Source organism: Perca flavescens, chromosome 15 (assembly GCF_004354835.1).
Source record: "Perca flavescens isolate YP-PL-M2 chromosome 15, PFLA_1.0, whole genome shotgun sequence".
NCBI classification, from domain to species: Eukaryota; Metazoa; Chordata; class Actinopteri; order Perciformes; family Percidae; genus Perca; species Perca flavescens.
This window is the reverse complement of record NC_041345.1, coordinates 29257068-29281373: the sequence shown is the minus strand read 5'-3', so window position 1 is coordinate 29281373 and position 24306 is coordinate 29257068. Positions and strand designations below refer to the sequence as shown.

Below are 24306 nucleotides of genomic sequence, written 5' to 3'. Positions count from 1 at the left end.
AGGCTTGTATCATGTGGACGCGGCGACAGTTTTGTCATTAGCCTACTAAGAATTCCTTATGGGGGGGCGACAGAAACTACGCACTATAGCCTTAAAGGCAAAATATGTGTCAAACCATTCAGAATTTAGTATTTTGGTTCTGCAGAGATGTCCCAGCCTACAAATCATATCCTACAGACTAAAGAAAAAGTCTATAATCATTTTAATTTGAATATTTTTTTAATGAAAATTAGAATAATGATACAAAAATTATCATTCCCCTGCAATATCCTGAATCATATCGCAATCGCAACATCAGTCAAAATAATCACGGTTCGATTTTTTTCCTCTTACAGACCTGCGCGGAGTGAACTTCAGCGGTCTCTGGTGTCTTCGTGGAGTCCTCGTCTGACCATTTTGTCTGTACGGAGGCCGTTGTGGGTTTATTTCCAGTTTCATAAATAGGCCTTTTAAGTTTAATTACTAAGAAAATGGTAAAATGGCAAACTAACAAAAAAAAACACAGATTTTTGCATGATCTCATGATAGTGTGGGAATCTAGCTGCCGCGGCGCGAGGTAATGTACTCTCAACTCCAGTCAATCTTTTTTTCTGCCTTTGCACACTGCCAACACTTTAGACATTTTATAAAAATGTTTCTTTTATATCGCAGGTAGTACAGCACAAAACCCATTCTGACCTAATGTTATCATTGGTCCAGGTCATGTGTTACCTTGTATGTACTAGGAGGAAGTTTACTGGTGAACACCTGATCACAAAACATCGCCACACAATATTTCCCAACTTTACAAGGTGGAAAGTGCGCCTGTATGCACGCTCTTCAAAACTCAGATAAATACAGAGTCAATTTCTCAGCTGTGCAATAACATATTTCAGTAAGATAAACAAAGCCACTGAACTGGCCCGCAGCTTATGTCTTCATTTTTTACTGTAACGGACTGTTAGTACTGAATTAAAATGAGCGGCCTTCATAGCCCTGATATCTGCTATTCTGACTGTGTAGACACCAGACGGAGGGAACTCAACTGACTCCAAAGAAATACAATTTATTTTCATTTTATTTTATATTACAGAAAACAACCTCCTTGAATACCTACAAGCACAAAATTTAAACAAACCAATAATAAAAGCTTTGTCCATCAGTGGTATTGATGGGTCATGCAGGACATGCAGGTTATTTTTGGTCTTCATGAAATTAAAAGATGGATTGGTTTCATTTGACTGCGTTTCTTTGCCAGGCATTTGCAGTAGTTGGATTCTAAAATGAGGTGTCCACTAGGTAGAACTCTGAACACTTACTCAAACAAGTTCTTTTCCTTAAAAACAATCCATCATTACGAATTGAATGTGTTTGTTGGAGGTCTGACTACACAGTAGTAACTGCTAGCATGTTCTCCTGGCTGTGCTCATTCCAAGGAAATTCTAAATTTGCTTTGCTGATAATCATTTACTCATCACAACTACTACTTATGAACAGAAGACTCCACTACAACCTATAATACAGTGTATATGTATGTATAAATATACCCTTCTTAGTATCAAGAGGTTAAACTGCTGCCATGTTTAATTCCATTTATAGTTTCATCAGAATCTGGATGGAGTTCTGTCTTACTCAGCCATGTGCACAACCACCAGAGGGTGACATCCTTACTTAAACCAATTCACAGATTAGCCTTGAGTTTGGAGAAATGTTTATGAATCCAGAGTTACATGTATTTGAAGGCCAAAGCTGTCATTTTTATAGTATCAATTCATGTAAAAAATAAAAATGCCAGGCAAGTATTTGGGGCATTTGACATACATTTTGACATTTTAATCTTAAAACATTAACAGCTTAACAACTTGTATTGTTGTACCCATGTACCTGGGCCTACCCTTGAGCTATATTTGGAATACAGATTCCCACCATCTTGTTTAAAGTTGACAATACGATTTCCACAGCTTCACAGTCACATAGGTTGAATATACATAAAAACAAAAACGTATGTTGAAGGCACAGGTGAAACCCCTTGCTATTGTGCTTTCAGAAAATTCACAAGAAAAAAATAATACAGGCAACCTATTTGGGTCAATCCAAAGTCGATTAATCATATTCAGAACAGACTGAAAATGGATGGGGCTCCAAAGGCCTATCCCCCAAATTTTAGCTTATATAGACACTATGGTTTTGCTGTTTGTGAATTGTCATTGATACCTCAGTCACTCTAACCCTAACCCCAAACTCATTCAGGTTGTAGGAGTGGCACTTGTAAGGGACATTGTCAAGGAAAACTGCCAGACGTGAAGTCTCTCCTAGGTTATGTATTCCAAGAAGCCCAGCAAAGTGGCCAAGGTGCCACATTTACTCTACATTTATTTGAAAGGACTCTGCTGGAGATGGTACATAAAGTCTTGGAGTATTTTGGTTCATTTTGGCAGCAAGGTGGCCTGTGGTTACTGCACTATCTGGGAACTCTATATACACAGGTTTGATCCCCATGACCCCCTGTCTTTATCCTGCTGAAGTGTCTTTGAGTGAGATGCCGTACCACTACCAGCTCAGGGGGGGCATGATCACCACTTCCCTTCCTGTGCCCCAGCAACCCTTCCTTGGTGGCCCAGAGTCATTGTAGTGTCTGCGATTGTGCGGCTAATTCGGCTACATTAGCTGATGGCCAGGATCCAGCGTGCTATTAGTCTGTTGGCTTGTTCAACTCAGTATTTTCCAGCAGGATTGTGCATAGGCATTGAACTAGCCTATGCACCAAAAGCGCTGGTCCCAGGTCAACTAGCGTCTGTTGTTTTATTTCCACTATGTAGTAGCCTAGATTTACCTCAGAGTTGTTTGAGCTTAACAATTGTTGAACTCCAGTGTTTTTTTCCAGTGTAGAAAATGTTCATAAAGAAGAATGGATAGCAACACATCCTGGGGTAAAGGTTTTCTTGCTCTTTTTTTTCCTGCCTTGATTTCCTCTGTCCATCCAGCCATCCACCAATTCTTTGAATAAAAACGCCAGTGCAAGGACATGTGAGGATTCCATGGTACCTTTCAGCACCTTCCATTGACACCAGATAAAGAATTCCTGTGTTCCTTCATTCACCACCACATCAGTATGCCCCTCCTCACTTCTTCTTGTCCTTCTGTTTCTTGCTTTTGTTTCTCAGTGGCAGCGCTGCCCCTTGTTGGCGTGAAGCTACCGTGACGCTACCATCTGACTCAAAATGAAGCAGGTACTCCATAGCATTCAACGGCATGCCCTCCTCGTCCCTCAGCGTGGAAAAGACATCCTGGTACAACGTGCCCAGTCGGCGCTTCATTTCCTGCAGGTTCCTCAGGGCTTCCTGTTTCTCTCGGAGCAGCCGCGAACGGTAGCGCCTCAAACCTGACACATTGTCTTTCAGTTCCAGCAGCACGTCCAGTTTCCTCTTCCTGCAGTTCTGGGCAGCTATTTTGTTCTTACCACGGCGTCGTATGTCCCTGACAAGTATAAGCTGCTCCTCACTGAGATGGTAATTGGCCAATAGGTCATTAAACTCATCCACTGGCAGATTAACAATCAGCTCGTTGGAGAAAGGGATCTTCCCGGCTCGGGCACGCCGTTCATCGCGGCTCCACATTTTGGTCTCGGAGATGTGTCTGGAAGAGGAGCGGTGGTACGGCTTGACGTTGTCATGGCGCGATGAGCATTTGGTGTGTTTGGTGGGCATCTTGCCCAGAGATGGAGAGGAGGCGGGCGGCAAGGGCTGGTTGTACGTGTGATCGTGGCCGATATGCTCCAGCCAAGGGGAGCCGTTATACAGCTTGTGATCCCCATAGTTGGGAGGGAAGGGTTTCCCAAAATCTTCAGGGTAGCCTCCTCCTACTGCCCCCATCTCCTCTTCTTCCAAATCCTCCTGCTTTATGGTCACCTCCACTTCCATATCTGAACCGAAAAACATTTCCTCCGTCTCTTCATCCTCATCTTGAGAGAAGGGACTTTCCACAGCTGACCCACAAGAAGAAGAAGAGGTTGAGGAAGAGGAGTAAGAGGAGGCCTCAGAAGCACATGGAGAAGTAGGGCTGTGGCTGAGAGAAAGAGAAAGACCAGAGTCGGAGTCTGTCTCCTCCTTGATGTCTAGGAGGAGGAAAAAAGAAAAGTAAGTAAGTTCTACAGTTTTATAGTAGGTCTAAATACTTGAGTAAGTATAGAACAATGTCTATAGAGCTCAACAGTGTGGTTCCGGAAGAAATTAACCCATTCTTTTTTTCTCCAAAAGGATTTTGATTATTAGCCATAATGTCTAAACCACAGACTGACCACGAGCTACGAGGTTGTGAAACGAAAGTTTCTGCTCCTGTAAAAGCTAGAAGTCCATATGAAATCAACCTTGTTTTAAGAAAAACATGTTTAATTTGCGATCCTATGGAGAATTACTATACTACTCACAATCCTAAGCGTAACAGCGACGTCTCTGATTGGTGGAACTCGTTACCATGGGAATGTTTACCGCACCCGCGAACGGCTAAAGCGTGCTTCTACCATTGAAGTCTATGACAGTTCCTGTACACAATCTTGTACCGTTGCCTTTTTTGACGTTTTCAAAATGTTCTTTTGCACCAAATCAAATGTTTTATGGTCACGATTCATCTCGTAGCTGGTTGGCTTCGTTCCAGGATTAAAACTCTTTATATTAGCATTTAATTAAACGTCAATGGAGATATTGAATGGGGAGAACCACTTGCGGGAACCAGAGCCGTTATAAAAAAAGTGGGCAGTCACTGTTGAGCTCTATAGCCTCCCCATTTAATTACCTTGCTGAGGTCTTCTTGGTTGACCCTCATCTTCTGGGACTGCCATGCTAGAGCCTGAGTCGTCATCATCTCTGCCGGTTTCCTGTTGGGATATTTCACGGTCAAGGAAGCCCTCCTCTTCCAGCTTGGCTGCCATCTCAGGACTGAATCCTTCCTCCAGAGCCAGGTCCAACAATCTCATCTCATCCAAGATGGCAGCATCCTCTAAGAGGTCAATAAGTGGGCTAAGGAGGCCATCTTCACCATCACCATCCTCCTCTTCGTCAACCAGAAAGACACTGGAGGGAGATGTCAGGCGGTCTTGAGTCATACCATTCCCCTCTGGAGATGGGGTGAAACCAGACGGCGTCAAGTCCCGCCAATGAAAGTTGACATCAAAGCTAGGAAGGTTTTCAGGGGAGGGAGCATTCTGTGAACACGGACTGCCTTCCAGGGTATCGCCAAGACCTTGTGTTAGTAGATTTATGTTGAAGGTACTAGAGTTATCTTCTGCATTTAGTCCCATGTTTTCTGAAGGATCTTCTGCAAGCAGATGTGTGTGGTCTGGAAGACTGTGCGAGGGATTCTCATTAGAGTTTTGCAAAGTGTCCCTTGTGTTTGAGGCAGAACTGTGGTCATCCAAGTCTGCACTGGGGGTGAGAGGAAGGAGGGCTGGCTCTAGCTCTGACTGCCTTGGAGGCTCCAACAAACCTAGAGACAAATAGGGGGAATTTTTTGCACAATGTTAAGAATTGTAGGATGCAACAGAGCCTTTGGTGCAGTCATTAATGGAACATTCATGAAATAAGAAAAACAAGATTGTTAATGTTTAATGACCAATCAATTTTTAAGGAGCTGTTAGAGTGTAGAAATACTGTCCATGAATTCTTACAACAAACTTCAAATTCTGAACTGAGTTACCGTGCTGCAGAGGAGTCTCCATTAAAACTTCTTCCCGATCAGCCTCTGTTATGCCGTTCTCGTGGTTGTTACAATTTTGGTGTAGAGCTTCAGACCCAACAGGCTGAAGGGTCCCAGCTGCTCTTGAATTCTGGGTGTGGTCAAATGAAGTCAGTATGTCAGCGTCTGTATTCTGGAGAGGAGGGATAAAAAAAGATCTAAATGTATTGTTTCTTGGCTTACTCATACATTCATCTTTTGCCAAATGTAAAGTCATCTACTTTGATTCTCCCAGTCACCTCAGGCTCCATGATAGCCAACAGGTCCTGCCAGTGGAGCTCCAGGTCCATGGATGGGTTAGCAGTGGGGATGATATGGGACAGCAGGGGCTCCCTGCCTTGTGGCTGTTGCTCCTGGTCTTCCCTTCTACCACCAACATCACGTAACTGAGGGGCAAGAAAGCAAGAATAATGCTGAGTACTGTTTAAGCTCCAGAAGGACACAACAGAATGGACTAAAGAGAAGAATCCGTGTATGGTTCGTTCATTCATTATTCGGTTTTCAAACCAAAACAGAAAAACCAAAAAATGTTATGTTTTCTTCGTTTTTATGTATTAAAAACCAGAACACAAAAACCAAAACACAAAAACCATGTGTTTTTTCTTTGGTTTTTCTGTTTTAAAAACCAGAACGGAAAAACACACACACGATATTCTCTTTCTGTTTGTCATTCTAAAACCAAAACGGGAAAATGGAAAATCCCAGAAAATCCGGCGGGGTTCCGGCAAGATGGCGGGTTGAGCAGGCGTGTTTTTCGGAGCTCTTTACTAGCTAGTAGTCCCAAAGTATAGTTAGAAGTTGTTGAATGTCCACTCTGAAGTGTGGTAATGGATCCGAAACGTGTCATTAAACCAGCAACACTTAAAATGGATCTGATGTTAGGTCTTCTGCCTTGAACCCAAGACGTCGGCTTCCCCGAAATAAAATAAACGTTTCCATTTTCTGCTTTGCTCTCAGGTGGGAGATAAAACCGCGTCTGAGTGGGCGCGCAGAGGAGCAGATGAAACTGGGTCTGATAGTGGGCGGGCTCACATCTCCTAGATGACCAACCATTATTATAATCATTAGAAACAGAAAGAGAATATTGTTTTTTGTGTTTTTCAGTTTTTTCGTTCTGGTTTTTAAAACAGAAAAACCAAAGAAAAAACACATGGTTTTTGTGTTTTGGTTTTTGTGTTTTTGTGTTCTGGTTTTTAATACATAAAAACGAAGAAAACATAAAATTTTTTGGTTTTTCTGTTTTGGTTTGAAAACTGAATAACGAATGAACGAACCATACACGGATTGAGAAGAGACAAGTGTGTACCTGTTGTTCTTCTGTGAAGGGAAAGTTTTCCTCCAACAGCCTCAAACACTCCCGGAGGGAGAGAGAAGTCTGAAAATAGAGAGAGAGGAATTAAAAAATGGCTTTAAAGAGAAGGCAAAGAAGTTGAGTTGCATTTGACTTAATGCCAATTTTGACCAGCTGGTTGACTTTCCCAGTGTGTGTTTTGTATTAGCCATGCTGGCGGTGTGGCTCAAGGGATGGCCATGTCGGTCGGTAGATCCAAGACTTTGGGCTCGACTGAATTATCTCAATGATTATATGGATTGCCATAACATTTTGAACGGACATTTACAGTCTACAGAAGATCCTATGGGAAAACAGTAATTTGACACTAAAACATACTTACTTCGACCAAAATGTGAATGTTTGGATTTGATTATAAAGCCCAGTTCAGACCAAAGACACGACGAGTTGAAACCTGTAACTTATTGCAACGTGTCGGTCTGCAGCGTTCTAAAACCTGCCAGTTCACACCAATGAGATGAGGCAGTGTATCATCTCCATGACAACGCTTCGTTGTACTTCCATTCGAACTTCCGACTTTTAGGCTTTTTTGTAGCTGGATATATCATTTGTTTTGTCTAAATATGAATGTGGATATTGATATGCTTTCAACAATAGGGTTGGGCATCGTTTCGATTTTAACAATTCTGATTCCAATTCCGATTCTTCCTTTCTATTCCGATTTTCATCGATTCTTGATTTCAATTATTTAAGATGTGGAGTTGAAACGGGCCACATGTTTAATCCACAGATAAGAGGAAACTTTTATTTTGATTCAATGGTGATTTACAGTTTTACGAGGGGTTTTCGACGTAAAATAAAGTCACATTTTAGAGCGCCGCTTACTGTGCTCCATCACTGCAACACAGAAGTGCCTGGAAGCACGGCGGCTGCTACTGAAACCAAAACCTGTGCATGTTAAATTTGGAACCGCTGATCGGATTGGAAACCAAATTTTCCAAACGATTCCAATAAATAAATAAAAAAAATCTTTGGTCTGAACTGGGCTTAATGATACAGAATGGAACAGAATGATATAAAAACCTTTAGAAGAAATTAATAAATAATGGACCCGCCGTTTAAAAGATTCTCTCCAGACATGTTTTTAAACTATTAATATTGTGACTTGGCCTCCTGATGTGTCATAGCAGACAGGAAATGCACTGGAGTTGGCACAACTAACTTTGTAGATAAAAGTGTATAGTCTTCTCGGAAAGAAATCTAAATAGTTTTATATTTGTATTAATTACAGTATTTAATTTTGTTTCCCCTGATTGCCAAGACTTGGGAGGACAATTTTCTAAATCCAAAAGTCATTATTGTTCTCTGTGTGATTTCAATACATTTCTGTGAGATTCAATTTCAGTTTGGATTTTTCTTTTGTCTTTAATAGTCATATAGCAATTTATACATTCATGTGACATAGCCCAGATTGTCCTGAAAAAACTTAACTTGATTGTGCATTACAGGGTTGAGGTTATACAATCATTATTTACACAAGGAGACGAGGCAGCCCAATTATTGAGAAAAAAATGGCTTAGGCCCCAGTGGTTTGAACAATACAAATTCAAAAAATGTTGGGTTTAAATTCAGTTTTTTAATGCAATAATTCAAATTGCAATTACATTTCAAATGTAAATCATTCAAATTCAGTTTCTAGTGACACATCATTCTGCCCACAGTAATGGCCGATCCCATTGTTATCCTCACATCCTTATTTTACACTTCAGTTATTTTAAAGATTAAACAAATGTGTTAATTAGTGAGCTTTAGAGATCCTGCGTGGATTTACCCTTACCCTTTGGATAGAGCCAGCTCTGGTTCCACTTGTTTCTAGTCTTTATGCTAAGCTAAATAACTGCTAGCTTAATCTACATATTTACCATTCATACATGCATATTCAGATCCCAAAATGTCAAACTATTCCTTTAATGATGCTTTTTTGATTTAAAGTTTACTAGTCTACTACAGGGTTGTAGCCACAATGGCAGCCTGACTGTGATACTCATTGGAAACTGTACCAAATTTAAATGCAACCACCAGTAGTTTTGTATAATATTTAAATCTGGACTAAAGTGTTATACCAGAAGGCATCATGGGGGAGACTCAAATTTGTGTTTAGTGTGTTTTTTCGAATGTTATTATCTTCAAAGAAGGAAACGCGCATTTCATTATCATGATGACATGACAAAAAAAAATCTGAATTCGTACTACGTCTTACCTGGTCTACTTCATTCTGAGTTAGCTCTCTGTTGTTAGCACGGCTGTAGGAACCCCCTAGTCTTCCTCTTCCCTCTGTCCACCTGCCCAGGTGTTCCTCCTCTTCCTCCTGCTCCTCTTCCTCTCCTCTCTCCTCCAGAGGACCACTGTGATGATGTGCATGGTTTGCTCCTTCCTGGTTGCAGACAAAAAGGAAGAACAATCTAGTCAGAGCAGCCATTATGCCACTGTCTGTGCCTTAACACGTCATGTTGAGTACTGTACAGCCTCTATTAACGGGCCAGCTTGCTTTTCTAACGCACTGGTTCCACTGGGTTTATATTCCAGGAACCTCTGTGTGTAAAGCAGTGGTGATTAGAGCTTTTGTTGTACAATTAATTGTCTCAGAAATAATTGCGATTAACAATATAATTGTCTCTTTCAGTCAAATTTCAAAAAATGTATTTATGCATTACTTTTTTAAACAAGATTTTGAATGAATTCCAGGATACATCTACTGTTTATATATCAGTTATGTGACCCAGATAATATAATAACACAGGTGCACAGCCTATAACGTAAACTATACCTCTTTATTATCATAAAACATTTTTTTCTGTCATTTTTGTTGCTATGAACAAGTATAGGGTTAAGTGCCAACAACTAACAATTGAAATAATAATTAAAATATATAGTCCAAATAATAATCTTTTATTAATTACAATTTGGCATATCTAAACAAAAATGAACAATTACCAGTCATACGTCTTAAGACCTTAGCTAGTGTTCGCAATTACTGGCGGTTAAACAAAGAAACCGTGATTATGTGATTATTTTATTAGTATTCAACAAAGAAAGCTCCCAGTGGGCAGGCCTCATGGGTATTGGAGTTGACTGAGACTTAAATAAGTCTGATTAACTTGATTAAGACTTGCTCAACTTTTTTCTAGACCCCTGATCTTAAAGTTACACTTAAAGAAAGAAGAATGTGTTGGATCTCCATATAGAAATATGTCAAAAGCATATTTTGGACATGTATAAATTGGAAACCGCTTAAAGTGATCACGGTTACAGTGATCAACCACTTATATGGATCAAAAAGCTTAGGCCAAAACTATTCCTATACAAAGGCTGTTTAAAACATTTGCTTATAGCGGTCAAGTAGCCTACTAACAGTGTTCGCTTTGAGTCTTTTCATACATGACGTTTTGGGAAAAACTACAATATTTTTTTATTTTTGTTTACTTTACTCCCACAATACTTTGCCTTGAGGCTGGTGCTGAATCATCAATATCCTTCTTGAAATCATGACGAGAAAAAGAAAGTAATTTTCTCTCAGTAAAATACAGCCTATGACAAACTGCCAAAAACGAGCCAACGAGATGCAGCAGCAAAACTTGGTCCTTCCTCAGGCTACCTTAAACAAAAGAGAAACACTCATGGCTGCTAGTGATGGAGACAGCTAAGGAAAGCATACAAGGAAAGCATAGGTGCTTGAATCCGCCCTCGTCAAGTGGATTGATAAAGCCCTCTTGAGCGAGTGAAAATAAAATTCAGCAAATAGTAATAGACCTTTTTCACGGCAGACATGTCGACATGTCATGGTAGGAAAAGCACAGGTGTATTCAAAACCATTACTGATGGCTGCATTCCACTTAGGAGAGGTCCTGGTGTTGTGCATGCTGACTCACTGGAATAGCTCACTGGGACACTTGATGGAATTGAGCCATCGTTAAGGTTATCACTTTCAGCTGTGCTTTTCCTACCATGACAAGTCAAAAATGTCTGCTGTGAAAAAGTTCCATTATAAATATCAATTAGATTGGTAATCTAATTGAGAAATAAAGAAAAAGAAAAATGGTTATAATAATCATCCGCCCAGGCACATTAGATTACAACACAGTAAAAGCATGGCTCATTCTTATTTAGACTCCATTTTGCTTTTATGGCTACCATAAAAATGAAACTGCAAAGGCATCACCATGCTAACCACCGGAGTAGTGTAAAGCTATAGTTGTGTCTTCTATACTGCCAGCCTGTATGCACAGAACGTGAAGGCTCCTGTTTAAACCAGAGACAGACAGCCAGGCTCGGAATAGCTCTAACACTCTCCTGACCTGGCTGGGGGCTTACAGACCAGCCCAGAGACCCTCAACAGCTGGCCAGCAAGGACAAGTATGTAGCCTTGAACTTAAATGGGTCAGGCCTGTGCAAATATCCCTTACTACACTACATGAGTGCAATTGAGAGCCCAAGTTTGAATCATGCTGGGGTGAGCACAGTTGAGAATACTTCCAGGAGCTAAGGAGCCACAGGAAAAACATACAGCTATACAAGTCAAGTCAGACAAGTCATGGGCATTTTAATAGCCCTTAACCATAGTAACATTTCAAAAGATGTCACAGATTCTTAAGGCCCAGACACACTGACCAGACGGCCGACCCTCGGCAGAAAATGCAGTTGGACTGATCAGTCTCCCCGAGTGCCTCGGAGCACACCAAAGCGATGAGACGTAATACGTCTCCATAACAGCAGGCGGCGCTAATCTGTATTGTCACCCAAAAATGAAAACCGGCAGCTGATTGGACGAACGCATCACTTGGGTCTGGTTTCTCCGGAAATTCAGAGACAGTCATGGCGGCTCGTTCAGAATACAATCTCATATTGTACTCAAATAGTTCACCAAAACGTGTTTCTGAAAACATTTTAAGCGAGAAATAGGCCATGCAGTTGAATCTGTCTTCATTGCAGATCGACAAAGGTCAGTTTAAAAGATTTTCGTCAGATTTTGAGAGACTCTAGTCACGCTCATTCCGCTCCCCGTTTCCGGCTTAGCACTCTACCAATCAGGGTCATTTGAGTCCGACTGCCGGCAGTGCCCGCCCCGCCGATTATACATGTCAAATCGGCCAAAATGAAGGCCGACGGGGCCTTCATCGGACGGACAACGGCACGGAACACACCGAACAGACTCGAGTCACTGACCTCGCCAGACTGTCCGACGGCCGATTTTCGGCTTGGTGTGACTCGGGCTTTAGATGAAAACCAAGACAGGCTCAACCTTGATATAGATTTCGCCCCAGGCTCACAAGTGGATGCTGGGTGACAGTGAAACTTTTTAAAATGTTATATGAACAGCAAGTGTCAGCATAGCTTTCAGGTGTTAGTTATGCAGCATTTCTTATAGTTAATTAAAAGATTTAGTTAGCTTTTATAAAAAAAATTACTTTTTGTCATATAAGCTGTCAAGTATATCCTGGTGCTCTTAATGGCATAAGGAAAACAATCAATCAGAGCTGAGGAGTCTCTAACCCAGTGCTGATTATTGCCTGTTTTTAACATGGCAGCTGGGTCATGAAATTTCTCGTTAAACAATACACTGACATATTTTTTCTGAAAACATTTGAGGCAAAAAGTTGGTAATGCAGTAACAGAATCTTGATTCATATTTGATCAGCACTGCCTAGTTTATACTTGACTGCAGTTCATGAGCAGTCATTGACACTGCATTAGAGACTCCTCGGCTCTGATTGGTTGTTTATCTTCGAGTGTGGTGGAAACTCGCAAATGCCATAGAACTAGGAGGAGGCAGAGTCTAATGTGCTACTGTCAGGATATAGTGGCAGTTTCAGCATATATGCAAATAAACTACCTTTAATTAAAGTTCCAAAACTGCAGCTTTAAGGTATATTGCGACCCAGCAAACTTGACCAGAAGTGCTGGTCCGTTGGAAAAGGAAAGTAAATGTGGCTGCTAATTAACTACCCCAAAGGATTAGCACTGAGACAAGCTCGGCAATCAGCAGATGTAAAGGACTGGCTCCACTGGGTTTCGAGCCCAGGACCTTCTGCACATAAAGCAGACATGATAACCTCTACACTATGGAACCATTTTGTTGGCCTGTTATGACACAGTTTTCAAAAATGCAAAAATAAAAAGTTCAGTCAGCCAACACACATGAAACAGATTATATGTGAATGTAGAATATATAGTTTTATTATTTGGAGTATAGGCCTTGAACTCGTTTCTATATTTGACCGGTAACCAGTGACCAGAAGCCAATATTGGGGAGATATATCCTCCTTCTGGTACCAGTCAACAATCTAGCAGCCGCATTCTGGACAAGGACCGAGGGTCTGACACTGCATATTGACTCAGTGGCAAGAAAGACAAGGCAGAGACTGTTTCACCTCGAGGAAATTCTACTCCTGCACCATCTATAACATCATCTACAGCACGTGTCAAATTAGATAGATAGATTTTGGATTTAGACTTTGATCCGGCCCGCATATCAATTTAGATTCACAAAAAATTTCAGCCCACCTACTTTTTTTTCACTTTTTCAAAGTTTTTGTCACTTTTTTGTTACTTTACGGTTTTGGCGCTTACTGTGATGTTTTTGCCAGTTTTTTAGCTTTTTTTCGACCTTTTTTTGGCGATTTTTTTCTATGATGGCTACCAAACTTCTGTGCTGACTTTTTTTAGGGCTTTATGTCAACTGTAAGTCAGAAGAATATATGAGACATGCAATCATTAAGGTCAAAGATATTTGACTTTTTTGATAAATAAAAGCATGCTAATAAACTCTACATGTCTGGCCCTGGATGTGATTCTCATTTCCACTGTGGCCCTTAGTGAAGTTGAGTTTGACTCCCCTAATCTACAGCATCCGGAGTGTCCTGGTAAGGAAACAGCAACAGACAGGAACACAAGGTAGGGCAAACGTCACAAAGGACAGCAAATTTGGCTGCTAAATTATTACCTCAAAGGATTAGCACCAGGAGAGGCTCTGCAACCAGCAGCTATAAAGTAATGGTTCCACTGGGTTTTGAGCCCAGGACCTTCTGCGTGTAAAGCAGACGTGATAACCTCTACACTATGGAACCACATATATGGCTTATTATAACACGGTTTTCAATGATGCAAAGAAAAAAATTCAGTCAGCCAACTCACATGAAACAGGTTATATGTGAATGTAAAATATGTATAGTTTTATTATTTGGAGTATGGGCCTTTACCTTATCTCTCTACACGGGTAAACTTCAAGCTAAGCACAGCGGGGTATTGACAATACTGACTTCCTCTCTAGAGAAAGATAGATGCAGAGCCTACAGGTGGAATATGTGCTGGAGGTGGGGCTCAATGACCTGCAGGACCAGTTCCAAGGGGTTTCAAGCCCAGGAGCTTCTGCGTGTTAAGCAGACATAATAACCTCTACACTATGGAACCATATTTATGGCACGTTATGAAACGGTTTTCAAAAATGCAAAGAAAAAAGTTCAATCAGCCAACTCACATGGAGCAGAATATAAGTGAATATAGAATGTATACAGTTGTGATGTTTGTTCTCCTCTATCGGGGCTTAGCGCCACCCAGGACGGTACAAACAAGCCACAGCGTTTGACCCTATCCCAGAATAGATAGGCAGTAGCCAGACCATACTCCAGCGCTGAACTACATATTACTAGACATAGCTTTTACATAATATCACAACTTGAAATATGCACAGGCGCATCACTAAACACTGTCCGCTGTCATTATGTCCTTTATTCTGCAGTATATAGCTGTGTCGCTTGGCAAAAGAAGGATTTCCTGCTTAATTCCCACAACACTGCTAATAAAGAAGCACAAGCTATAGCAACAAGTTTGCACATCATGCATTTCTGTACATTTGTTTACATGCATGCCTATGGGTCTTCGTGGGTGTACGTGTGTGTGCGTGTGTGTTTGTGTGTTGATGCAGTAAACAGGAGGTATTGCAAAACTGTGTCAGGACACAGCGGGCCAGCGATCAGGTTTCAAAACAAGCCAGTTGGTCACAAGCTAAAGTGTTGTGTTTTTGTGTGTGTGTGTGTTTCTGTGTACGAGTGTCATTTAATACATGAGTAGAGTTCAAAAACCCTGTTGTGTTCACTTTCAGTTCCATCAAAGAGAATGTAAAAAAAGTCTGAAATGTATTTAGATCTCAAATGTGTTACATCAAGTTTGTAATGTCCTCTGTGTGTGTGTGTGTGTGTGTGTGTGTGTGTGTGTGTGTGTGTGTGTACATGTCCAGACAAGGCCAATCTGTGGGCTATTTATATATTGTACAGTTTGTTGGCCTCTGCAATGTGTCTCAGTGTGTTTTATGGAGTCTCTGGGAGTTTTTCTTCTACACGAAGTGATGGATCTTCTTTATTTGGTTATAATGATGATGAATCATGGTGACCTCCCTCCTGATAAAGGATCAAATGTAATGAAAATGACACCAGTGCCATTTTTTCCACATTGTTCTCCACTCTGCTTTGCGTATACCCGCAGAGACATCTTCTGCGAATCATTTTAAAGTATTAATCCTGCTTCAGTCATTGGAAAAGATTTGTGTTCAATTCTGTGAACTGTGGACCTCAGCGCCCAGAGTGACCCCTTCAACTACTTTAGACATGTCTGTGTCTGAGGTGTCAGATCTGATGCCAGGTTATGTATTATATGTGCTGAAGTCTGTCTTATGGGCCACATGCTTGACCAGGCATGTCTGACGCGTTGCCATTAACAAATGGAGCTAACGGCGTAAGTCTATGCATGCCAAAACATGAAGTCGGTGCTGCCACCCAGATCAGATGATCATCAGCAGATTCCCCTTACCTATGTTATCTGACTATTCACTTTCTTTTTTGAGAGTGAGATGAGATGAGTGATGCCACTCTTATCTCTGTGTGTTACATACAAATCTGGAGCCACAATGTGATTTGTCTAGTTTAGCATGACAACTGGAAGCAGTTGGAAAACCACTTTACAGCTGATGAACTGATGAACATAATGTATCTTGTATGTATCTAAAACATAGACAAACCTTTGCACAGTACACCTGACATGAACGGATACTTCAGGTGCCTTTAAAGGTGCCCTGCCGCACGTATTTTATTACTTTGTGGTAATGTCTGAAGTTCTACCATGGACTCTGTAACATTTTTTGTGGAAAAAATGCCTTGGTTACCTTGTTTCAAGCCATTCTAGCGTGGTATAGAAAGCCTACAGGAAGACTCAGCTCGATTTCTGCCAGTTCTCATTCATTTTCAACAAGCTAAGCTGTTTGAATCTGATTGGCTAACAGCTAGCAAATGAGAGCCTGGCTGTCAGAATCCTTTACCCAGCCCAACTGGGGAGCTCATGAATAGTAATGAGCTCAGGCAATATGATGTCAGACTGACCAGCTTTTGTAATTGGCCTGATTTCTCTGCTTATTTCTTTTCAATGGCTAGAACTGACAGAGGAGGTAGCAGTTCATTTTCACATTCACAACATAACACAAACACATATGGACCTAACATATTTCAAAAAATGCAAGTAAAAACGGTTTTGTATGGCAAGGCACCTTTAGATTATTTCTTCTTGGCTGCGGAAAAAGCTCAAAAAAACAACACTGACTTGTTATTCTTTTAAAGTAGTTGTGGCGAACGTGTTAGCAAAGACTTGCCATAATATCGTAATAGTAATATACAGTAAAGTCATTTTCTGAACTTACCAGACTGTTCTAGCTGTTATATTATTTGCCTTTACCCACTTAGTCATTATATCCACATTACTTGAGATTATTTATCAAATAAATATTTTGTGAAAGCATCAATAGTCAACACTACAATTTAGTTGCGGTATCGATATCAAGGTATTTGGTCAAAAATATTGTGATATTTGATTTTCTCCATATCGCACAGCCCTAGAAGTGAGTAAAAGCATTTAGCAAAATGTGATCACTTGGAGAGGTTTTGGCACACCAGTGACACCTGTAATACCAAATACTGAAAACTCCCTAGCTCCCATTAGGTTAGGACTAGAGTTCTGAAATAGAAATAGTTCTTTATAGAGGTCTTGTTGACAAGGTGTAGAAGGTATGTGTTTGTGGCATAGTATGTTTTCGTTTTTTTTTTTAAATTGCACGGAGCTACGTAAACCTGTTGCTCTTCTATAATAGTTTTTTTGAGATTGTTGCGGGCAAAAATCCTTGATTATGCGGCACGTTTTCTTAAAAAATGCAATGGAATATGTGGGATATTTATGCAATTTTATGCAATGAAATTGCGGGAACTTGCAAAAATTGCGGGAACATGCAAAAACTGCGGTTTGATGAAAAAGAGAAAAAAAGTGATTCCCCCAACGCCCTGCTTTTCGATGATGTTCATGTCCCGTAAATATGTCACTTTATAACGTTCCCACGGCAACAGGGGAAAATGGCTGCTCTTGTGTGAAGTAAACGCAACATTTTTCAACTTTCTGTTAAGATATATGTGACTTTTTTGCAACGAAAATGCGGGGATTATTGCAATCATGCAAGCCCCGCATATTTTGCGCGGAAATCGGGAATTTATGTGGCGAAAGTGCGGCGTATTTGAAAAAATGCGCATAAATATGCAGACTTTGGCTGATTATGCATTGAATTATGCGATTGCATAATCGCGTTTTTCTGGAGGGACTGACTCTTTACTAGGGTTGGGTATCGTTTGGTTTTTTTTCGATTCCGGTGCTAAATCGATACTTTTAAAACGGTGCCGGTGCCTAAACGGTGCCTGAACCTGTACTTTTCAATGAAGTTAAAAAAAAAAAAGAAGAAGAAAAAAAATAAGGGTAGTAAACAAGTGACTTGTTTATTGCTAAGGCCATGGTCAAAATTAAAGATTTAATAATAACGTAATAACTATAACAATAACAATAACTTATTTCACCAGTAAATTGCTGTTGAAACCCAGATGGTAAAAGGGTATTTTACAATTACTGTCAATGCACCACGAGGCTACCTGTTTTAAGTGAATCTGTGTTGCTTAATTCCGACAACGGCAGCTGCAAGTGAACGCACCGTCTGTGTTGTTTAATTCCGACCATATAAACATACTGTATATCTATGAATTGCGACATCCCGCTGTAGAAGTCCTCCACAGTGAAATAAAGTCACACTTTACACTGTTTAACGTTAGCTGTCAGCATTTTAACCGTGATTAATCCAGCTGCTAGCTAAAGGTAGGCTAACGTTACATGCTGTCAGGTGTAGTGTAAAGTCAGGCACCGAAATGAGGCACCGAAACTTTCGTTCTTATTCGGTCTCGTTACTACCGTTTACGTCGGCACCGGTTCCCTATTGGCACCGAGTTTCGGTACCCAACCCTACTCTTTACTCCACTTTTCTTCCTGTTTCCAAAACAAAACTCTCTCTCTCTCTCTCTCTCTCTCTCTCTCTCTCTCTCTCTCTCTCTCGCCGTGGGGTCGAATATCAAGCTGTTCTACTTACTTACTTACTCCACAAACATGAAGTTTGAGGAATGATGTTATTGCAAAAACAACCAGCAGTAACCAGGTTACTGTGTTTATTTAAAAGGTGTATTCTCTCCAGCATTACTGTATTACCACTGTACTGATTGTTTGGCTTCATTTTCCTCGGGAGGTCATCTGTGGTAGGCTGAGGTTTCCTGGTGACTCATCTAGCTGAGTCATTATCTCACATGACATTACACTCAGTTTTGGTGAGAGCCCAAACAAAAACAGCACTCTTGTCCACATCACTAATCTATAAATAAATAGCTTTATATTTCTGCTTCTGTGGATTTTCGGGGGGAGTCAGTAGATTCTAACAGACTTTGTGAGTTTGTCTGCACTTTAAAGACTGCTGTTCAGCTGTGGAAACAAAATGATTTTGACTTCTAGAAGCAACTATTTCACATTTTAGTATTTAGTATTTCCGGTTTTAATCTGACTGCATGTGAGATATGTGAAAAAAATAAAATAAAAAAACATGTTTCAAGCATACCCCGGCCCTTGGACTCACGGCTGGAAACACTTTACATGAGCTATAACACAACAACGTTTGCCTTTAAGCTCTCACAGCACTTGTAAAAACCCGTCCAACTGTGCACAAACAAGGTTTTTGGGCTGTAGATCCCACAGGGTCAAAGGTCAACAGATTGAGATTGCTGATATGAACTGAAGATAACTCTGTCAACCCTTGTACCTGAACTGAACTATGAAGACTCCGCTTTACTACTAACATAATAACGGAACCTTTTCTGCGTAGAAATATATTCATTCTCGTTAAAATTAAAACTATATTAGCATTTTAGAAGCCATAGCAGGCTGTTGGCTATGTGACAACTCAACACACGGGACAAGAGCTTGGTGTGTCCAAAAATACGCTTCAAACTGTATATATCTAATTGAAAGGTTCCTACACTAATGAAATATTATTAAATATGGCAGGTAGTCTTATCAGGTACTCATAGATACTCCAGATCAAGCTGAAACACAAATCCTAGATGTTCTTAAAGAGTGTGAATGAAACAGCTGTACCTCTTTATCACCCTCCTCTTTTTCTTCCTGCATGGTACCAAGTGCAGCTCTGGATTCCACAGGCGGGGCAGTTCGGTCTCTTTCTACCCCAGCAGGTGCTCTCTCCAGTGGGGATGACTGGTCTGGACATGCCATGGGGAGAGGATCTGGCTCCCGCTGGGCCAGCCATGTTTCCAGTTGTGCATGAGGAACCTGTGGAGAAAGGTATAAAGGGGGGATTTGTAAGAGCCTCTGGTAAATACAAACTGTAGGTAGCAAAAGGGAAACAGCTAAAATGTGATTACCCTTGAAGGGTAACTTTGTTTGTTTTCAACGTGGACCCTATTTTCCTATGTTTTTGTGTCTGAGTGACAGATGGGAACAACAATCTTTGAAATTGGTCCAGTATTCAGCAAGACCACTGCAGTCGGCAGCGGCGAAACAAGCTACAATAGAAGTAGGGCACTTGTGCACCTTCCATTTACGTTTACGAAAGTGCTTGTTTTGCCACTGACAGGCTCCGATTATTACTGTAAGTGTCTGACAACATTAGGGAAAGGATTTCTATGGAAGTCTACCTTTCTGTTAAAGAGTAAGATCCTTTTTGTAAACATAAAAACATCCGCGAAATTGAGTTCGCTAAAAAGACCAGACTCCATGTAAATAAACATTTTATGCATGTCATTTTAGCATCGTAAAATACACTTCATTCAAAATCGACAGAAACACAATAAGTTCAACTAGTTCTGGTTGAAATAAACAGCTAACTTATTTAACAAATAAAAAATATGTTGGCTCTATACACGCCAAAAGTTTTTTTTAATGGAGTCTGATGGATTTATAGTGCGTTCCATTTACTAATTGTACCTCGGAACTCGGAAGCCAAAGCTGCACCAGGGTTAAAATAACCGATTCTCCAATTAAAATCAATCTTTGTTTGAGTGATCTGATATCGATTAATAAAATCCCAAAATCGATCATTTTATATATATGTAATATGTTAATATCATGTTAGTCCTGTTAAGTAAAAAGTACTTTAAACAAACTTTTTGGGGTTCAATTCTTAATGTAAACATTAACCTGGTGCACTATAACAAATATATATATATTGCTTCTCACTTGTACAAATTACAGCATAAGAATCTATTTTATATCCAAGCAAAATTGGTATCGTAACTGAAATTTCCCTAACCTATCGAATCGGAAATGTAATCGTATCGGGACCTTGTGAATCGGAATGGAACCAATTTGGGAAAACCATTGGCGATACCCAGCCCTATAAATGGAGATGGAAATAGACATGTTTTCCAACCTGTAGTCTGTCAAGAGAGCGGACCCAGCCCAGCAGCCTTCGTGACGTGAAGAACCTGTCCAGGTCCACACTCTTGGGGTGCAGGTCTTGGCCGTCCTCCAGGCGGTTGCGGAGGTTGTGGAACTGCGTCTGGGTCAGCGCCGAGGTGGGACCCAGGATCATCTCCTGTGTCATGTAGGGCTCCAGTCCCACGTCAACCCACACTCCAACCAGGCTGAGCAGGATGGCCATCTGGATAAGGCCCTCCGTGAAGTATTTCTTTAGGTACAGCATGGTCTTTGGTACGTCACAGGACGTGCAAAGGGTCCAGAGCTTAACCCAGTCCCCACCACAATGAGTGTCTCTTCTGTCTTTGTGTCCGTGGGCAAAGTGTTAAGTCCCTGTATGTTCTGTACGTAACTACTGACCTCCCTGATGAAGGAGAGGGGCTCCAAAAAATTTACTTTATTTTTTCACCCCTTAAACTATGATGAAAAATTGCTCTGGTAGGGACTTTATGATGTAGAACCAGACACTACACGGTTCCATAAAACTGCTCTGTTCAAGCTGCTCAGTGCAAAAGTTTAGAAGGAGGAACTCAACAAAAACAAAGATTGATACGTTCCGAGGTTCATCCAAAACCTGTTGGTCTTCATGGACACTTCCCAAACGTTTCTTCCTGTGAAGGAAGAGAGCAACTTGCTTCAGAGCAGAGTGACTGACTACACAGGCCAAATATTACACAAGTTATAGCAAATATCATTTGTGATGTACTTCATGTACTTCAATTATTGTGCTAATTGTTATTAGCATGTTTTACTGCTACCAAACTGCTTACTACAGCTCATCTTTTTGTCATCTTTTTTTATCGTCTTTTAACTTAATTTTATTTATTCACATTTCATTTTAGCTGTCCATTTAAGGTGCCCCATCTTCTATTTTCACTATTACAATATGCATGTATAAATGTGTATGTGTATTGATTCATATGCCCTTTTGTTTCTTCTGTCAAAGCACTTTGTAAACTATTGTTTTTAAAAGTGCTATAGAAACAATGTTATTATATTATTATATTTCTATAACAGCTATTAGGGATGTAACAATGCATCATGAATCGGTTAAATATCTACATATCTACATCGCAATGCAATTCTTAAGCGGCCAAGGGCGTACTCTACTTTTTATTTCACTTGTTTGACTTCAGCCGTCACTACGTCTTCTTAGTTTATAATTTTGGAAAATATTTTTTTTCTATTCATTTAGTTATTTTGATGTGGGATTTGTTTTAAATCTAACTATAATTTTTTTGTATTTCCTTTTTGCTATTTAAGATAAAACACATTCTCAGTTGCACTTGTGATAAGAGGACACATCTGTTGGTTTTCACAGTTTATATAAATAAAGGAACATTTTTCAGTCATTTTTGTCTGCAGCTCATTCTGTTAAAAAGAAATTGTGTGCTAACTTAAAATCGTTAATCGTATCGAAACTGCAGTTGACAAAAACTAATCTTGCCTTGTCAGTGCAGCCAACTGCATACAGTTTATGTGCAGAGGTAAGATAGACACACACACACACACACACACACACACCCAAACACACACACACAGGGCACTATCACCTCCCTCTCTCACTCTCTCTCTCTCATTCTCTATCTCTCTCTCTCTCTCTCTATCTCTCTCATAAGTTCAACCTACTTCTAGAAAGGGCTTGGTAACCACCTGCCTGCCCAACACTGCAGCCACATGATGTAATTGCCAGTGTTTGTCTGGAAAACCCCTCTCTTGTCTCCTCCCTACCTCCCTCCCTCCCTCCCTTCATGCTGTGGTAACCTGTTTACACAAGTGGCAGTGGAACAGCTGACTGTAACTTGTCAGCACCACCTTAAGACCCAGGGATATAAAAACGATACAGAATGCTTTGATTCATAGTTCAGTGTAGTGTCACCTTATCCTCTTATACAAGAATCTAATCTTGCACTGTGTGGTTTGGAGGAAATTTTGGTCTGGTGTAACATTACATGTATGACATAATAATAATAATAATAATAATAATAATAATAATAATAATAATAATAAATTGAATTTTTATAGAAAAAGTGAATTATCTCACATGGCTTGGTCAATTCTTTAAAAAACCTAATTGTTGTCTTTTGTTGTTGTTTTTCTCTGCTTGCATGTTGTTCCTGTCAGTGTTGTTGCTGTTGTTGTGTTATAATGAACTGTCAGATGGACAAAGACAATTTCCCATCTTCGTTGACAATAAAGTTGAATTCTATTCTATTTTAGTAGTGTAAAACTCATGTGTACATAAACTAGCAGGCTACGGTATAATAGTGCAGCCTACTGTGTTGTTTAACAGGCTGCTATTGCATGTAATTAATAGTGATGGATGAAGTAGTCATGTTACTCAAACTACTGAAGTATTAGCAGTAACATGTACTTAAAAAAACCTGTGTGTGTAGTGGGCACACTGTTATAGCTTGGATTTATGTGTAAGTAGCATTTTATTGTCGTAATTGGTGGAAGTCAATGTGAAATATTTTAAATTCAGCGAGTTGTACAATCTATTTAAAAACTGTCACATAAGTGTAGTGGAGTTAAAGTAGCAGACAATGGAAGTACTTAATTAATGTACAGATCGGCTCAATGCTTTGTTTGATCATTCCACCACTATAGCTGTCAAGTACTGTCATACACGACTGTGCCTTGCGTTAATATTAGGCTCTAGTATTATTGTATCATGTTCCCTGAAGTGAACACGAAGGAGGAGCAACAGGTTGCACAATGTGTTGATACTGACCTGATATAGCTGTAACACAGTTATGAGTTCGGAAATATCACGCAACGTTTTGACAACACAGAAAACACTGCGATGCCCTGCTGACAGTAAACATGGCTCTATATGGGCTATTAGAGGAACATTACGGGGATATTACAGGGATTCCCCACGCCATTTCACACTGACATCAACTGCTGCTGAACAACATTTAACACAGCGGGGTCAATACTTCATACCGCTTACATTTGTTAAGAAGACCATAAGAATGTCATAACTATGTGTCTTACCAGCTCAGAGCGTTGCCCGGTGTGTCACACTGTCCCGGTTTCTGTCTCTGTCTCTGTTCTGGGCACGCGGGGTGGTGAGACTACTTAAAGCCACACCCACTGATGACGTTTAGCAGCTCCTCCCTGGAAAACAAAACATGGTTGTGTGTGTGTGCGTGTCTGTGCGCGCGCGCGCGTGTGCGTGCGTGTGTGTTGCATTTAGAACCCTACTAAAGTAAAAGTACTGAGGCATTATCAGCTTGGTTTATGGTAAAGTAAAAGCAGTGATTGTGCAGTAACATCAGTCAAATGTTCCCTATGATGATATTTTATTACATGTGACCAGTGATTTATTTCAGTAAAAGTACTAATACCACACTGTAAAAAATACTCTGTTACAAGTAAAAGTCCTGCATTGAAAATGTTACTTAAGTAGAAGT

General features: G+C 40.4%; 1 protein-coding gene and 2 non-coding genes across 3 annotated transcripts; all 3 read right to left on the bottom strand.

Moving 5' to 3' along the window:
* Positions 1-1025: 1025 nt before the first annotated feature.
* On the bottom strand, positions 1026-23968 carry nfe2l1a (nfe2 like bZIP transcription factor 1a). The gene is made up of 9 exons (XM_028600552.1): positions 23888-23968; positions 20841-21498; positions 19550-19741; positions 9261-9434; positions 7016-7084; positions 5949-6095; positions 5671-5842; positions 4771-5460; positions 1026-4093 (listed from the first exon to the last, which is right to left on the bottom strand). Exons 2-9 carry the CDS (start codon positions 21111-21113, stop codon positions 3102-3104), a joined length of 2709 nt encoding a protein of 902 aa, XP_028456353.1. The 5' UTR covers positions 21114-21498; positions 23888-23968; the 3' UTR covers positions 1026-3101.
* Positions 13055-13127, bottom strand: trnai-uau (transfer RNA isoleucine (anticodon UAU)). Its single transcript has one exon. It is a non-coding gene; the product is annotated as a tRNA-Ile (tRNA).
* trnav-uac (transfer RNA valine (anticodon UAC)) lies at positions 14052-14124 on the bottom strand. Its single transcript has one exon. It is a non-coding gene; the product is annotated as a tRNA-Val (tRNA).
* Positions 23969-24306: the final 338 nt, after the last annotated feature.

Coding starts and splice junctions, on each gene's coding strand:
- nfe2l1a (XM_028600552.1), bottom strand. CDS start 21,113: ATGCTGTACCTAAAGAAATACTTCACGGAGGGCCTTATCCAGATGGCC. Junction 9,435..19,549: donor AAGAGGAGGGTGATAAAGAG/GTACAGCTGTTT, acceptor GTCTGCAACCAG/GAAGGAGCAAACCATGCACA. Junction 5,461..5,670: donor GGAGACTCCTCTGCAGCACG/GTAACTCAGTTC, acceptor ATTTGTCTCTAG/GTTTGTTGGAGCCTCCAAGG.